The sequence below is a fragment of the Pituophis catenifer genome, unplaced genomic scaffold, assembly GCF_029215685.1.
Source record: "Pituophis catenifer annectens isolate HBS135680 unplaced genomic scaffold, rPitCat1.0.hap2 SCAF_2, whole genome shotgun sequence".
Taxonomy (NCBI): Eukaryota; Metazoa; Chordata; class Lepidosauria; order Squamata; family Colubridae; genus Pituophis; species Pituophis catenifer.
Window position 1 is genome coordinate 123,284,082 of NW_027256882.1, and position 18,376 is coordinate 123,302,457.

Sequence of the window (18,376 nt, forward strand, 5' to 3'; positions counted from 1 at the left end):
ACTCTGTTTCATTAGCATATTGATAACATCATGACCCTCATCTTCAGTGTCTAATATCAAACATGTAAAATAGCACGGGGGACAAAATGGTATTTTGTGGTAACTCAATGCTATCATCTCTGAGGCGAAGTAGAGAAAGTGTAAAATTGTACGTTAAGGTCAATAGCATCAAGCACCATTGCAAGATCAAGCAGAGATTGCAGTCCTTCTGTTCTAGTAAGGATTATCCAGTCAAGCAATCAAGATAATTTTCTTCCAAAACCACACACACCAAAGGGATACTTGAGAAAATATTTTTTGTTACATAATTTCTGGTACCGGACCATTATTACTGTAGTATTTGCAGTCTCCCAGAATGAAGGAACTTTGCCTGAAGTGTGATGCCAGCCATTCATAAATAACTAGCCTGTGACAGAAAGAAATCTATCCTATGGCCATAAATATTTAACAACTTTTACTAGTACTTGTATTCCTTTTTAGAAGAAGATCAACTGAGGCAGCAGCTCATGCACATACGTTCTGACTCAATTGATTATGATCAAGTATGAAAGAAAAAAATTGAGAATGCATATGGTTTAAATCAAACTTCTTTCCTATGCTTTCAGAGTGCACCTGAAACATCTCTCAGAATTGGGATAGATTGTGTGTTAGATATTTTACTTTAGTTTTCCTGAAATAGCAGGAAAACAATTTTATCTTCAGAACACTTAGAAAATATGTCACAGAAGGCATAGGCATTATTGTGTCAGATGTTAATTTCAACATTAAGTGGAAGAGTTCTGCTGTGTAGTTAACCTGAGGAAGTAGTGAAGGAAGCAGAATAAATGCTTTTATGTATGTTTTGATGAATTCCTGGCCATTTGCTGTTAATGTCATAAGCCACTTTTAATTTTGTGCAGTTCCCCTGTATATGTTAAGTAATTAGAGTATTCAATAATTGTATTAAGGTCTCCCTCTCCTTACCATTCCAATGCTGAACAGATCATCATTTCTAAATATAGAAATGTCTTTCAGATCATTCTAGAATTTAGTTGATTCCATAAATCCCTGGAAATAAATATGTCTGTCATAGCCCTGAAGAAATAATGAATGTTGTAAACCCACAACTTCTACCAAAGGATTATTTGAGATTAAGCTCTTACCTACATATCATCCATATCACATGTATGGGTAGAACTATATTATATGCCTTGTCATTCATTCCATTCATTTACACACACACACACACACACACACACACACACACACATTAATTATAAATTGGAATATGCCCATGGATGCTATGAAATCCCAGATATAATACTGATGTACTTTAGGACCAGTATTTTAATGTTCTGCAACACTGATACACTTTGACCAATGGTAATGCAATAGTTTCATCTATCTCTACAACCTATCACCAGATGTGATCCCAAAAGACACAGAATCCTGGCTAAGAGGTCTCATGGTAGCATAATAAACTCTGATTAATACCGTCTATAAGCTCATCTGTTGATGCTTAGAAGCAAACTGGATTAAATTAAACCCATTTGATTTTGTCTCTTATTTATGGAAGCCAAGTCAGCTTCCTTAGCTACATTTAATCCATAAATGATAAATTCTTACGATCTGTCCTGGCTATAAATTAACAACCAAATTTTTATCCAGTTCCCTTTTTTATTCAGTTTTTGTAAACTTTTAATGTTTTAGTTTTTAGATGGTTAATGTTTTAAACATTTTAATTTTAAAAGTCCAATGTCGGTCTGGCAAAGGTGTGGTGGAGTCTGGCACAGAATTGCAAGAGGGAGGGCTTTTTTTGCAAGAAACTAAGATCAGCCTTGAGTTCTTGGTATGCAGAAAAAGACCCAGAAGGGATCATCTCTAAACCTTCACAAGGTTTATCTGATAGATGAGCATGCCTTAGTCTGGCTAAATTCCTGCCTATAGGCGAACAGCAATAAAGAAACTACAGGTGGTCCTTGATTTACAACCATTTCTTTAGTGACCATTCGAAGTTAAAACGGCACTGAAAAATGTGACTTATGATTGCTTTTCGCACTTACAACAGCGTCCCCTTGGTTGTATGATCAAAATTTGGGCGCTTGACAACTGGCATGTATGACAGTTGCGCTTTCCCCGGTCATGTGTTCACCGTTTGCAACCTTCGCAGCTGACTTCTGACAAGAAAAGTCCATATTCATTTGATGATTTCTTGATTCACTCAACAGCTGGCAAAAATATCGTAAAGTGGGGCAAAACTCACTTAACTGTCTTGCTTATCAATGGAAATATTGGGCTCAATTGTGCTGGTAAGTCTGGTTGCACCAGATGTAACTCTGATCTGTCTGTCTGTCGACCTATCGATCTTTCTATTGATCTATCGATCTGGTTGTTCTTGCTTCTTTTCATCCAACAAAAGGAACTTTTTGCAAAAGGGCTTTTTGGTGTGGTAAACCTCTGGGCTGCTAGGCACAACTTGACATCAGTGAGAGCAAGAAGACAATGGTTAAGCGGGGGAGTGCAGATGGCAGAAGATAGATGGGTGGAGGAAATTAAAATGCTAGGGTGGTTGTTAGTGCGGCCAAATGTTTATGATCACATGAACTTGCAATGACCTTAACTTGGGTCATGGGTGGTTCCATCCTAACTTTGAATAGTTGTAAGTTCAAGGCTATCTGTAGTGATTTCTATACAGACTGTTTTCCATTGAGGTAAGCTTCCTCTTCTGTGTCATGAAGGAAATTGCCTTTGTTTTCTAAATTGTTGTTAATTTGATTTTTCTAAATGTAGCCTGTATGGGTAGTTAAATTATTTTTACCTTCTTTAAAATAAGGTTATTACAGTAGTCCTTGATTTATAACAGATTATTTAGTGACCATTGAAAGTCACAACAGCATTGAAAAAAGTGACTTATTATTGTTTTTTACACTTACGACCATTGCAGTATCTCCATGGTCACATGATTAAAATTCAAATACTTGGCCACTGACTCATCTTTATGACAGTTGCAGTGTCCCAGTGTCATGTGATCCCATTTTGTGACCTTCTACCAAGCAAAGTCAATGGGGAAGCCAGACTCGCATAACAACTGTGTTGCTAACTTAACAATTGCAGTGATTCACTTAACAATTGTGGCAAAACAGGTTGTAAAATGGGGCAAAACTCATTTAACACATGTTTCACTTAGCAACAGAAATGTTGTGTTGAAGTGTGTTCATAAATCGAGGCCTTCCATGTATTTGACTGAAAGGAAATTCAGAGAAAAATCTCAGTTGTCAGAAATGTTTAACCAACCTAGATCTGACTTCTTGTATAGTCAGTAATACTGTATGGATTTATATATTTATTTATTTACTTACTTATTTACTTACTAATATTTTAATACTAGATAATTGCTTTCCCAAATTATTTATCAATACAGATATATATATCCTTTAAAAGTCTTCAAAAGTAAGTGAGAGGAGAGAGACCAGTTTCTCCAGACCAGAGAGAAGCGATGAGTAGTATGTTGGCATTTACATGCTGGCATTCAGATCAGGCTGGCCTGATGTTTCTTGCTGGAACACTTGCTTGAATAGTAATTCGTAGCTCTTATTTCTTTAGCTGTTGAATGGGGCCAGAGGGAACAAATGGAGCCAAGGTATGCCGCTCTTCACTTTTCAAGTTGGTAGGAACTGAATGTTCTATCTGGCAGGGAAACTTTATGTAGCTGCTCCTCTAGTTGGTTATATTCACATGACACTCTTGACTGAGTTATCTTCCCCTAGTTAATTGATTCTTACCATGTGCCAGTGTTATACTAGTACAGGTTAATTGATTAGTTATCTCAGTTTTCAGTCTTTTTAGCTGATATGAAGCACATTTCTGACTTTTAAAATTTGTACCCTTCCAGAGTGGACTTCTGTTTTTTTAAAATTCAGAATGGCATGATCCCTGTAGATGGATCAGATGATGGTACAGTGTCCTATTCCCTTCCATCCATTCCTGCTTTATTTTATTGTCCTTTATAATTGTGTGTGTGTGATGACAGATGAATTTTTATGATTCCCTCTTAGGTCTTTGTGTCTGTCATGAATGTCTGAAGATTCCATTAACTGCATGGTCATGTAACCCTATCTAGGGCATGAGGTCCTTGCTATTCATGCCTTTGTTATAGTTTCATGAGACTACTGCCACATATTATAAACGGGGCTGCTTTTAAAGACTATCTGGAGATTTTATTTGGCCCAAAATGCAGCAGCTCATGTATTATCCAGAATTCATGGTAATTTAGAGCTCATAAACTTTCTAATGAGCCCTACATTAGGTTCTAGGTGTAATTTAAAGTGCAAATATTAACCTATACAATCTTTGTGGCTTGGCATCTTAGTACCTTTAGAATCACTATCACTGAATTGACCTAATTTATTAGATCTTGTGAGGAAAAGCAATTAGTGGTTAGTGGAGAGATGGGGCCATAGCCCAAAGTCACTGTTTTTATGTAGCAGCTCTGGCATTCTGGAATGGCCTCCTATTGGAAGTAGACTAGCCCCAGCTTTATTTGCCTAGTGGAAACAGCTGAAGACAGAACTCTTCTGGAGGTGTTTGAGGCTTAATGCTTGTCTTTTGGGAGGGTTGCATATTTGGATTTTGGGGCAAAGTTGTGTGCTTTATGCTTTTGATTGAAACTATTGAGCGAACATAGTGAGATGATGCTCAGTGTGAAATATGATTGTATTAAGATTTAGATTACAATCACAATTTATATCTGTTCCTTGCATCTCTTTAAGAAGAAATTATGTTGCCTAAATAGTGATGCGATTCCTAATAAATAGGCCTCCAGGGCCCTCCAGAATTGAACTACTGGTCTTGGTGGTTCAACAATGAGCCCATCTAGCTTGGTTCAGTCCTATTCTTCACCAGTCTGTTTTCTGGTCTGGCAGAGTTTTTTTTCCCTTGTGTGAAGGCATACTTCACACAAGGGAAGTATCCGGCTGTTTTGGCTAGTCTCCAACCTTCCCTTCTTGGCGAAGGTTGTTGAGAATGTGGTGGCGCAACAGCTTCCTGGGTACCTGGATGAAGCTGTCTATCTGGATCCGCTCCAGTCCGGCTTCAGGCCTGGGCACAGCATGGAAACGGCATTGGTCGCATTGGTGGATGATCTCTGGAGGGCTCGGGATAGGGGTTGCTCCTCTATCCTGGTCCTGTTAGATCTCTCAGCGGCTGTTGATACCATCGACCATGGTATCCTACTGCGCCGGTTGGAGAGGTTGGGAGTGGGGGGCACTGTTTTGCAGTAGTTCTCCTATCTCTCCGACCAGTCGCAGTCGGTGTTGGCAGGGGGGCAGAGGTCGACCCCGAGGCGCCTTGTTTGTGGGGTACCTCAGGGGTCGGTCCTCTGGCCTCTTCTGTTCAATATTTATGTGCCGCTGGGTGAGATCATCCGTGGCTTTGGGGTGGAGTTCCATCAGTACGCTGATGATACTCAGCTGTACATCTCCACCCCAGGCCATCCCAACGATGCCCTTGAAGTGATGTCCCGGTGCCTGGAAGCCGTGCGGATCTGGATGGGGGGTAACAGGCTTCGACTCAACCCTTCCAAGACCGAGTGGCTGTGGCTTCCGGCATCCCGATATAGCCAGCTGGTGCCATCGCTGGCTATTGGGGGCAAGTTATTGGCCCCCATGGATAGGGCTCGCAACTTGGGCGTCCTCCTGGATGCACAGCTGTCTTTAGAAGAGCATATGATGGCCGTGGCCAGGGGGGCTTTTTATCAGGTCCGCCTGATTCGCCAGTTGTGTCCCTTTCTGGATCGGGACTCCTTACGCACAGTCACTCAGGCACTCGTCACTTCCTGCCTGGACTACTGCAATGCTCTCTACATGGGGCTCCCCTTGAGGAGCACCCGGAGGCTCCAACTGGTGCAGAATGCGGCCGCGCGGGGGATTATGGGAACGAGGGGGCGCTCCCATGTGACACCTCTCCTGCGTGAGCTGCATTGGCTTCCAGTGGTCTTCCGGGTGCGCTTCAAGGTGTTGGTTACCACCTTTAAAGCGCTCCATGGCATAGGACCTGGGTATTTGCGGGACCGCCTTCTGCCGCCGATAGCCTCCCACCGACCAGTACGCTCCCACAGAGAGGGGCTCCTACGGGTGCCGTCAGCTAAACAATGTCTGCTGGCGACCCCCAGGGGGAGGGCCTTCTCTGTGGCAGCTCCTGCCCTCTGGAACGATTTGCCCCCGGAGATACGAAGGATATCGGATCTCCGGGTCTTTCGCTGTGCCCTGAAAACTTTTCTTTTTCATCAAGCAGGGCTGGCGTGAACCCCCCCCCCCTTTTAGTTTTTTTTAGGTTTTTAGCTTTTAATTTGTCAATGGGTTTTAATTCGAATTGTTTTAAATTTGGGGCCAAAGTATGTAGTTCTTTTAATAATTTTAAATTTTGTATTGGTATGTGTTTTAGTTTTGGTTGTGCACCGCCCTGAGTCCACTAGGAGAAGGGCGGTATACAAATTGAATAAAATAAATAAATAAATAAATTAGTACAGAATTCATAGTCAACCAGTATTTCCACATTCTAGTGACTTGCATCCTATATGCAGACTGTAAGCCAAATTGTCAACTTTGTTGTTACATTGAAAACTTTTTGTACATTGATACAAAGGTCTCTAGGGAATCCAGCATATAAAGACAATAAAGAGTATCACATTATGTTACTGAACATAAAAATGCTTAATAAAAACAATTATGTGGCTTGCTTAGGCCATGGTAATAGTTGCACAATGATGAGTTGCTTGTTGACATTGGAGCTAAGCATATGGTCGATGGCTATGTAGAGTGTGTCTAGGAGCAAAGCTTTTGGCTCCTTGGAAGAGACCCTATTGTAATACAGAAGCACTGAATCTCATAGTGAAGCTTTCTTCCCTTGCTCATATCATAAACAGGCCTGGGTTACTGCCCTACAGTGGTGTCAGAGATCAGTTACTATTCCCTATGCTGGAATTCACCTCTACCCAAGGAGGGTAGGATGGGGAAGTAAGGTTGCCTTCCTTTTGGCAGTGACCACTGATAGTAAGAAAAAGCAGGGGGAAGTGGAAAGGAACAGATCCTGGCTTAGCTATGATAGCACCTTAGTACAGGTAGATTGTAGCTGTCTCTCAGGCTCTTGTACCTGGGTGTGGAACTGCCCTTTCTTATCACCCCAAGAACATTGGCCTCTGTGTCCAAGATGAACCAAATGACCATTTCCATTTTTTTACATTCATCTATGATTCCTGGAAAAGATCACAAATGTGCTGTCTCACTTCGGAAATTGCTCTTTTCTTGTTTGTGTAGCTTGCCTTTTATTCTTCTAGACCACAGGATAGCTTGAATTTCTTTTTGCTCCATTCTTGTGCCCCTGTTAATCTGTTCCTCTTGCTTGCTTTTATCTTGAGTGCTAGCTGACCTGTTATCTGTCTCTGGGTGTTGTAGTTTATTAATCATAGAAACCATGAGAAATTAGTTACTTGTAAGTTAGCTTTTCTAGTATTCATTTATGAATTCACATATATAAGTTCTGGATTTGTGCAAAAGCCTATTTGAAATGTTATATTGGCTAGGATTTTTTGCAGAATCCCCACAGTGCAAATTAGTGTTTCCTTTTATTCTTCTCAGTTCCAGAGACTACCGGATCAAAAGAAAACTGAACAATCTTGAAACTGAATGGGAAGTACAGGAGGTTATATGAATTAATACTGTATACTATGTTAACCAAGTAGGTTTTTAAATATTTTTAAAACTAGTGATGATCTGCTGTGCTTGTTGAACATTAACCAGGGGCAGAGGGAGCAAATTGTATATAAAAAAAAAAGTTAGCATAGCATAGCTATGTATGTAGTAAGGAGCCTGGTGGTGCAGTGGACTAAACTACTGTTAAAGTAATATTTAGCTGCCAGCTGCTTGCAATTACTGCGAGTTCAATTCTCATCAGGCTCAAGATTGACTCAGCTTTCCATCCTTCCGAGGTAGGTAAAATGAGGACCTGGTTTGTGGGGGCAATAAGCTGACTTTGTATAAATATACAGAAGTATGAAGGCTATTGCTTAACACATTGTAAGCTGCCCTGAGTCTCCGGAGAAGGCTGGCATATAAATCAAACTAATAAATAAATAAAATAAAATAAATAAATAAATAGCATAGCATGTTTGAAAAGGTATGATTTCACATTGATTGTAGGAAATGTACTGAAATGATATACTGTACAGATCAAAAAACTGGTGCCCTGAAACAGTGTTTCCCATTCCTGGGTAAATTATCCAAAATCAGATAAAGGTGGTTTTTCTTTGGTTAATGACATGCAGACCCATTACCAAATCACAACAGGGACATTTAACTTTACTTGAAGTGTTTAATTACATTGGGTAAAATGATTTTCTGATAAAAAATTTTGGGTAACAAAGGAAAAGGTTTGGGAAGGTTAACTACTGCTCTAAATAGTTAACCAAACTCTTCATGGTTATATGAGGAGTGATTCACATACTGAGTGCTTTACTGTGGCTGCAGCCTGTTGGGAACCAGGCTGCACAAGCAGTCGACAGGCAAACATGTGAAGCTGCATTTGCGCAAGCGGGACGCATGTATGTGTGAGAAACCATCCATTCCCTCCTGTCGCTGCCAGTCTGCAGAGCCAGAAAGGTTGGGGATTCCTGCTTTACAGCACACTCTGGGCAGTTTGCAACATCAGCATATTGGTCCCAACAATCTGGATCCTCATTTTATTGAGCTCAAAGGATGGAAGGTTGAGTCAATCTTGATCCAGTCAAGATTGAACTCCTGGCAATGGACAGAGTCAGTCTGCAATACTGCATTGCAATCACTGCACCACCAGGGCTCAAAATCAATCAAAATCAATATATTGTGGATTTAAAAAATAATTTACAGTAAATATTGTTATCTAAATGGTAACAGGCAACATAGAAGTTCCAGTGAATGAAAAAAATAGGAAAAGATGGTGATGCTAATAAATTCACTAGAGCTATGTGTAGGTAAACTTAGTCTGGCTCCAATGAAAAATGTTTATATACCTGTCTGAGAGAATGGGTACAATACAATTAGCATAGAGTGCATTGAGGAAGTTTTCAGACCCCTTTCACTTTTGTCAATTTTGTCAACTCAGTACCCCATAATGACAAAGTAAAAACAGAATTTTAGAAATATCTGTAAATTTATTAAAAAGAAAAAAACCCTGAAATATCACATTGGCATAAGTATTCATACCCTTCACTCAGTATTCTGTTGAAGCACCATTGGCACAATTACAGCCTCATATCTTTTTGGGTATGACGTGACAAACTTTGCACACCTGGATTGGGGGATTTTTCAATTGGAAAATGTTTTTTTTTAAATGGGCAAGGCTGAGTTAGTAGGAGGTATCTTTTTTTAATTGGGAATTTGGTAAAGAACAGGAATGTGTATCTGTGATTGTGAGACTCAGACTTGTTAATATGTGAAAGAGCTTCAGGACAGAGAAGAGGAGAATTTAGTGGAGGTAGCAGCACTGGGGAAAATAAGGCAACAGAAGCAGCAGCACCAGCACATTTCCTCCTCTAAAGCACAAAAGCAGCCCAGCAAGAACTGAGGACCTCTCCCCACCCCTGCACTCCCTGGCCAAAATTGCTGAAGGAGTGAGGAAAGGTGATGACTGTAGAGGACATGGGCCACAAGAGCTGTTAAGGAGCCCCTGAGTAAATGACTTCCTCAAAACAACAGCAATAGGGTGAGGAAGAGCAAGCCTGGAAGCGATGATGGAGAATTATGTGTGCATGGATATAACAGGAACCATGGAACAGAAGGAAGCAAGATGCCAAAGTACAGTATAGAAAATCTCAGGAAGTGTAAATTTGGGAAGAAGAAAAGGGTTAGAGCAGATGGAAGTCCCCCAGTAACCTAAGACAACAGATATACACTGCATGGGCTGAGATTTGTTTCTAGAGGAAAACACTGTATCTTACATGTTTTAGAAACACCTGGCTGTTGGCTTCTGTTTAGTAATGGAATTATTATATTAATATTCAGGAGACATAGTTGGCTGCTAGAAATGTGATTAGTGCAATCACTGGCTTAAATGCAACTAACAAGGAAATGTTAACACGTTTAGACCATGGGCTGATGGCTATATTTGGAGTTCTGAGTCTATACTGTGAGTATTTTCACAGAATGCCCATCATTATGTTGCCTTGCCTATTCATACATGGCGGCTGTGTTGAGAATTGCATTTACAGCAGTCATTTACCAAAAAGCACTGATGAGATTACTTTCTACATAATTGTCTTGTCCTTTTGGATGCTTCATATTGTTCCAACTTATCTTTTTTTCCTGGATTTGTGAGCAAACTTCCAAATAAACTGCAGGTTTATATCTTTACTTTGTTATAATACGTGTGGAGTGTATACAAAGTCTAGAGGCATTCTTGTAAAGAAATACACTTCTCACAGCAGGTATCTAGTTTTGTGCTATGCCAGTTTCCTGAAGATTATTACCGGACAGCTATGAGATCTGAATGTGAACCAGGTTGCCCTCTCTTCATCTCAGTATAGCTTTCTGTTTCTTTACTTTTTTCCACCCTATAATGCCAGTTTTGTTTGGAAGTCCTACATATTCTGTAAATAGGGGGAAAAAATGTATCGGTTTTGTTGTATTAAAATAGTAAGAATGATAAAATAAAAAGAAAGTTGGATTAGGGCTTATGAGAAATGACTTGAGTAACTTGTATAATTTGTTGAAAGAAGCTTTTTGAAATCTGAAGCAAGTGTAGACATGCTGTTTTCTTCCTATCAAACTATATTTGCTCATGATCTTAGGTTGAAGATAAAATTTAACCATCACACAACAAGCTTGTATTTACTCTTGGTCTTTAGAATCACCAAATACTGTAGTGTTACCATAGGCAGAGTTCCTTTTGTATTTGTACAGAGGAGCCTCAAATTCCAGAAGCATTACATGGTAAGTTTAGTGAATTAATGTCTGATTTCCCTGCAGCTGATGTGACAAGGAACTTTATTAGCTACTTCCCATTGATCCTTCCTTTCCAACTCTTTTGTGTCTTCAGCTTGGAGAAAATGATGAAGAGCTTGGTTTCTACAGTAACTACACCCTGCAGGCATTTTTTTTTTAAAGTGTTCTTTTTAGACTGCAAAGATGCAATGTATTTTGTTTCTTTAGAAACTTTTTTTCTGTTAGTCTGGTGCTTTAAATTTTTCATGGTTTAAAGCCGTAAAGGATGGTGAAATTATACATGTGAGCAAAGAGCTTTTGATCCAGATGGTAGCTTTTTTTTTTTTAAAAAAGATGTTTAATGGTAATAGCAAAAGAAAAAAACAAAATGCAAAGAAAATTACAATGCAAATACATACATTCTCAAAGAAAATAAAGGACTTCAAAAACGAAAAAAGAAAACAGGAAAAGTGAATGAAGTTAAAATATTGTTATAGCAGTCAACAGTAAAAAATGCTATATATACCTTTGTAATGTAAATATTCAAGTGTATACAGATAGTGCATTACGACAATTCATTTAGTGATTGTTCAAAGTTACAATAGCACTGAAAAAAGTGACTTATGATCAGTTTTCATACTTATGACTGTTGTAACATCCCCATGGTCATGTGATAAAAATTCAGACATTTGGCAATTAAGTCATATGTATGAGGGTTGCAGTGTCCTGGGATCACATGGTCCTCTTTGTGACATTCTGACAAGCAAAGACAATGGGGATTCCAGATTCACTTAACAGTTTGACTAATTTAATAACTACAGTGATTCATTTAACATCTGCGGCAAGAAAGGTAGTAAAATGGGGAAAACTCACTTAACAAATGTTCAGTTAGTAACAGAAAGTTTGGGCTCAATTGTGGTCATAAGTCAAGGACTACCTGTACTGAAAAGCAGAGACATTGCCAACAAAAGATACATAATTCTGGTGCTGGAAAAGACTCTTGAGAGCCCCTTGGACTACAAGGAGATCAAATTAATCAATTCTTTTTTAAAAAATATTTTTATTTTATTCAGAAGAAAATTAAAATACAAAATACAAAACTAAATAAAAAATCGGTCAATTCTAAAGGAAATCAACCCTGACTGTTCTTTGGAAGGACAGATATTGAAGCTGAAGCGCTAATACTTTGGCAACCTAATGAGAATATACCATTATCCTTTACTTTAAATGTGAGTGATATATAATAGAATAATCCATTTTAGGTATTCCAGAGGAAATCCGAACTGATTTAATACAACAAACATGTATTGATTTTATATTTTGTAAAAGACTATTCGGCATCTAATAAAATTACAAGTTGATCTTCGTTTTTATTCAAATCAGTTAAAGTTACAACTAATCTATTGTTGGTTGATTGCCTAGTTTTTATACAGTCTGATAACTCTTAATAACAAACAATATTTACTAACACTACTGTTAATGATCTTTGTATCAATGTTAATTAATGAGATTGGATGATAATTAGCATCCAGAGTGTGGGCTTTACCTGCTTTTGTTATAACTAATATAAGCCTGATTGAATGCTGCAGATGCAATTCCCTTATCAAAGATCTCATCATACAATTGACAACATTTTGGCGCTAAAAGGTCCACTTTTAAGGTATCAAACCAATCTTGGTGTTTTACCACTTGCCTGCTTTAAAATTATTGATTTAATCTCTGTCCCAAGTAATGGGGCAAATAAAAGTTCTTTTTGTGTGTCATCCAAGTGCAGTAGATTTTATTTAGAAAACACATATATCTTAATTCAATACATTTGTGGTACAATTCTGAGTAAAGGAACATTGGACTCACCTGAAGGTTCTTTCTCCTTGCGCTGCGTGAGAGTCCATCGAATGGGTTAATCCTCATCTGATTGGCCAGAGACTGAGTAAGAATTTGTTTAAATACACCTCCTCTTCCTGTTTAGCCCCAGTTCTGAAACGAAGTCCAGATCTGATGAAACAAAAACCTGAACGGAAAAGGAATCAAAGGAAGTCTGGGACCCCCAATAAGGGAGGGTATGGACTCTCACACAGCGCAAGGAGAAAGAACCTTCAGGTAAGTCCAATGTTCCTTCTCCCTTGCACTGCTTAGAGAGTTCATTGAATGGGATATACCCAAGCTAAATATCCCTCGGGGGGGCAGAAGAAGAGGAGGCAGGCAGACCCTCCGGAGGAAGGACCTGTTGGAGCACTCTGCAACCAAAAGCGGCTTCAGCTGATGCAAACTTGTCCAATTTGTAATTGCGAATGAAAGGCGTCAGTGAAGTCCAAGTGGCCGTTCAGCAGATCTCAAGAAGAGGAGCCTGGGTGGCCCAGGCCACTGTGGTAGCTGCGCTACATGTTGAGTGGGCTGTGATGTGGCCAGGAAGGGGCTTGTTCTTTCATTCGTAGGCCAGGGAAATGCAGGCCTTGAGCCAGCGAGTGATAGTGGGAGAAGACACCTTTGAGCCAAGGGAACTTGGTTAAAATGAACAGAATAATGATTCAGATTTATGGAATGGAGCTGTCCTGGCAATATATTTTTTTAAGGCCCGATGAACATCCAAAGAGTGCCAGCGATATTCGCTGGGATGAGTGGGCCTGGGGCAGAAGTCAGAACTTCTTGGGCCCTGTGAAACCAGGTGTTGATTTTAGGGAGGAAGGTGGGATCCATCCGCAAAATGACCCAATCCGAATGAAATATGCACAAGTCCTTGTGTATAGAGAGAGCCGCCAGTTCGGACACCTTTTGAGCGGAAGTGACAGCGACCAGGAAGGCAACCTTGAAAGTCAGAAACTTGAGGCTGGTGGAGGACAGTGGTTCGAAAGGTGAGGCTGTTAAGGCTTGAAGGACGAGACAAAGATCCCAGGAGGGATACCTGTGGATGGGGGGAGGGCGAAGGTTGGAAGCTCCCCGTAAAAAACAACTAATACGTGGATGCTAAGACAGCGTGCCATAATCCTTGCAGGTGAGAACAGTTGCCAAGGCCGCGATCTGTCTTCTTAGGGTTTTGACTGCTAACCCAGCGTTGAGACCCGCTTGAAGGAAGTCCAGCACTTGTGGAATGGATGCTCTTGTGGGGTCAATCCCTGAAGAGACATACCAGCGACGAAACGAAGACCAAGTTGCGTCGTAAATACGAGTGGTGGACCCTCTGTGGGAAGTGAGAAGGATGGATATTACCTCGGCCAAGAAGTGGTCTTGTCTCAGGATCTCCCTTTCACGTGCTAGGCGGCTAACTGGAACCACTGGGGTTCTCGATGGTACACCGCCCCCTGTTGAAGGGAGATCTGATCCGGTGGGATCCTCCATGGGCGGGTGATTGATAGCCCCTTGAGGTCCGCAAACCAAGGACGTCGGGGCCAATATGGAGCGACAAGGATGACCTCTGCACTCTCCTCCAAGATCTTCCGCACAACTCTCGGTATCAGGGATATTGGGGGAAAGGCGTAAAGGAGACCTAGAGGCCACTTGCAGCAAAGTGTGTTGGTCCCATCGGCCCCCGGAGTCCAGTACTTGAAGAGGAAGCGAGGAACTTGAGCGTTGCTTGGACTGGCGAACAGATTTGAGGCTGGCCCAAGCAGGATACAATTTGATGGAAGAGAGCGGGATGCAGTTGCCACTCCACCTGGTCGATGGTAGTCCTGCTCAGCCAGTCTGCTGGGGAATTGGAGATTCCTGCTATGTGTTCTGCTTGCAGAGAAAGTAGGTGTCTCTCCGCCCATAGCCCCAGTTGCGCGGCTTTGCTCATTAGGATCCTGGAATGCATCCCGCCTTGTCGGTTCACATGGACCTTTGTCGTGATGTTGTCTATCCTGAGAACCACGTGGTGCCCGGACAGTTGGCATTGGAAGTGGCAGAGGGGTAGATGGGCGGCACGCAACTCCAGCCAGTTGACGTCGTTGAGGAGGTCCTTGGACGTCCAACGCCCTTGAGTGACCTGGGCGTTGAGGTGTGCGCCCAAGCCAAAGAGGCTGGCATCCATGGTAAGAATCAGGCGCTGAGGCTCGTGGAAGAGGGACCCTTTTGTCAGAGCTGCGGATGTCCACCAGTTGAAGGATTTGAGTACCTTCAGGGGGACCTGATCCAGGTATTGGAGTTGCTAATACATGCCTTATGGCTTAATAAAAGAAGCCACTGAAGAGATCGTGAGTGCAATCTTGCCCAAGGGACGATTGTCAAGCACGAGATTATTTGACCAACAATTGAGAGAGCAGGAGGCGAGGTGCCCTGCATAGAGACCTCACCTGTTGCACCGTAGCCTGGATGTTGCGTCACCGTTCCTGCGACAGAAATACTAGACCTGCCACTGTATCGATGCGGGCCCCGAGGTGGACCAAGTCGGTGGATGGAGTCAGTTGACTTTTCTCCCAATTTACAGTGAAATCGTGTTGCTGGAGGGCCGTGATAGTCACCTGGAGATCGTTCTGTGCCTGTTGGAATGATGAAGATTGAATTAAAATGTCATCCAAGTAGCATTGCAATCTGACCGGTGACGCCCTTAAATGAGCTGCCACTACATCTAAGAGTTTAGTGAAAATACGAGGGGCGGAGGAAAGTCCAAAGGGCATGGCTCTGTATTGAAAATGACCCCCCCCCCGTAGCAGAATCTGAGGAATCTCCTGTGGGATAGTCTGATTGGAACATGGAGATAAGCCTCCCAGAGATCTATAGATGACAAATAATCTCCGTATCTGATGCTGCCCAGAATAGTATGCAGAGTGTGCATCTTGAAACGCCTGTACCGTATATGAACGTTCAGGCGTTTCAGATCCAGAATGGCCCTGCTGCCCCCCAACCTCTTTTGCACCAAGAAAAGAATCGAATAAAAGCCGGCACCCTCATGTTCCGGAGGGACTAGTTCAATGGCCCGAATGGTTAGTAGGTGCTGAATTTCGGCTTCTAATAGAGCTCTCTTGGAAGGGTCAGTGGACACAGAACAATTGATGAAACGTCGTGTGGGTTCAGAAATGAAATCCAATGTTCCTAGGGAGACCATCTGAATGGCCCAGGCATCAATGGGTCCGTGAAGAGAGGGATCATTATTTTCTACAATAGGGATGAAAGTTGGAGCCCCAAAAGGGTCGTCTGGACTGAGACTGACGAGTGCACTCTCTGAAGGGCTGCCTGTCGTGGGATCTGTCGGTTGAGTGACTGAACAGTCGCGGAGGGGCCGGGGCTTGGAACCCGGGTCTGAAGATCAAAAGGACTGTCTGTGATAGGGAAAAGCAGACCATCTATTGGAGCGTCTGGAGGCGAATGGGAGGACCTTTCTTTTGTCCCTACCTTCAGCTAAGACTGGGTCCAAGGCCTCTCCAAAGAGGGACCCACCCTTGAAGGGGACCGCAGCGAGACACCCTTTGGTCCTCCTGTCCACCTCCCAATGGCGTAACCAGAGAAGATGGCGAGATGTGATGTTGGAAGCCAGAGCGCGCAAAGCGAATTTGGCTGAGTTATGAATCGCATCCGCAGTATACTCCGTAGTGGCGATCATCTTATTTTTATTTTATTGAAAAGTTTTTATTTTATAAACAAGCATACATACAATATATAATCAATCAATCAATCAATCAGTGTATCATCTGAATACATCTTTTTTCCTCTTACTCCTCCAATATTTATCATATCTTGATATTATCGTTTCATTTGTTATAACATTTTCTCCACATTTACTTTTATATTTGTACCTTTATCTATTCAACAATTTTATCCCCCCCTCTCCCCACCCCCCCCGACTTCCCAGAGCAAAAACAGGGTATCATATTTAACAAGCAAAAGCTAAAATATACTAACCTACTACAAAGTTTAAAACTCCCTCACACTCTTTAACTCCTCTTTTACAAATTCATCAACCTCCCTTTTGTAAATTCTCAAAATCAGTTGGGTTAAATTCTTTCTTCCTGAATATAAAAGCCTTTTTCTTGGTATGTAATCCAATAACTTTAACAATATTACAAGCGTTAACAAACACTAATAAGTTTCATTTTCATCCCTCAAACACCTTTCTTTTTCAACATTACTTCCTAGTAAGATTCTAAGTTAAACATTTATCCTCTTTATTCCTTCATAAACCAATTGTCAATTTCTAACTATTCAGCATTAAAAATTCTAAATTAAACATTTTAAAATTTTAAACATTTTATCACCTATACCTTTTAAAATAGTATAATCTTATATTAAACATTTTAAAAATGGTGATCATATTATTGATGTCCTGGTGTAAACAAGCATCCTCAGGAGACGCTCTAGCCTGCATCTGACAGCCAAATGAGGGACGTCCTGGCGAAGAAGGAGGCTGCTGTAGCTGATTTGATAGCCCACGCAGCGGCCTGTTGGGTCTTACAGGTAGAGATTTCGGCCCATCTGTCCTCTGTATGAAGGCCCTTGGCAGCATCAGATGGTAGGATGCTGGGAGAGGTCAGGCTGGCCATGGGAACATCAACTGTGGGGAGCTTGAGGAGGTCCTCGAGCTCCTGCTCCACCGTGTACAGCTTTTTGTCCAGCCCACTTGGTGTTGATATGGGACTGGGCTGGGCCCATTGGCGTTGGATGGTATCAATGAAGAGTTTTGGGAATGGTACAACATCCTGTTCAGTAACAACCTCTGTAAAAAGTAGCTTGTTGGAGTCACAGGGATCCGAAGAATCCTCCATGCGGGCCAGGGAAACTCCCATATTGGCAGTGACTTTGGCCTTATGTAATAAGGTCTTAAACAGCTCATGTTGGAAGAGACCCGTGGAACAGGGCCTCACCGATGGGGTTTCCTCCTCATCACCAGAGAGGCTGTAATCAAGGCCTCCTCTTCATCGAGGAGCGATTGGTCACTATGGTGAGAAGGTGAAGGGGAATGGGCGGCTGAAGAAGAATCACTGTCCAGATGGGATGAAGCCCTGGAGGACTGTTGTGTTGGAACAGGAGCAGATGATGGGGCCAGAATTCCCCTTTGGGTGAGGGCCATGTCAATGCCTCTAGCCACTGTTTGTGCAATGAGGTCGCACATTTTCTGAGGGATGGTAGAGGTATGGCCCTCTTCTGGGCGGTGCCCTGCTGCCGTAGGAGTGACGGTTGCAGATGTTTAGAAGCACGTGGTTGCCTAGCCATAGTCGAGGTGGAATCAGTTCCTTGAGAAAAGACCTCTCTGACAACGGTCTGGTCCTCTTGAGCCTCAGAAGAAATGTTTGGAGACCAGGAAGAGATATCCTGGTGAGTCTGAATGGAGGTGTCTTGCCCCAAGGCTGGGGTGGATGGAGCTGCCATTGTGGGTGGTGAAGGTTGGATGATGGTTTCTGCCTGCTCCTTTGCCTTGTCAAATTGTTTGGTTAGCGCCAGATGCCTTCTCCTAGCATCCTTTTCTGCTGCAGTAGAAGAAGTAGAAGGTGCAGTTTGAGATGTTTTAGCTTTGGAGGAATGCTTGTTTTTGG

At 41.8% G+C, this 18,376-nt stretch overlaps 1 protein-coding gene across 2 annotated transcripts in view; it reads left to right on the forward strand.

Moving 5' to 3' along the window:
* The window catches only part of FOXK2 (forkhead box K2), a 58,262-nt gene that overhangs the window by 6,227 nt on the left and 33,659 nt on the right, over positions 1 to 18,376 (forward strand). Inside the window, exon 1 of one of the 2 annotated variants that reach the window (XM_070937440.1) lies at positions 498 to 542. The exons of the other annotated variant lie outside the window; for it this stretch is intronic. Within the exon in view, the coding sequence (XP_070793541.1) occupies positions 535 to 542 (8 nt within the window). The 5' untranslated portion in view covers positions 498 to 534. Of the gene's footprint in view, positions 1 to 497; positions 543 to 18,376 lie in introns of those variants that run through there. 2 annotated transcript variants of the gene reach the window in all.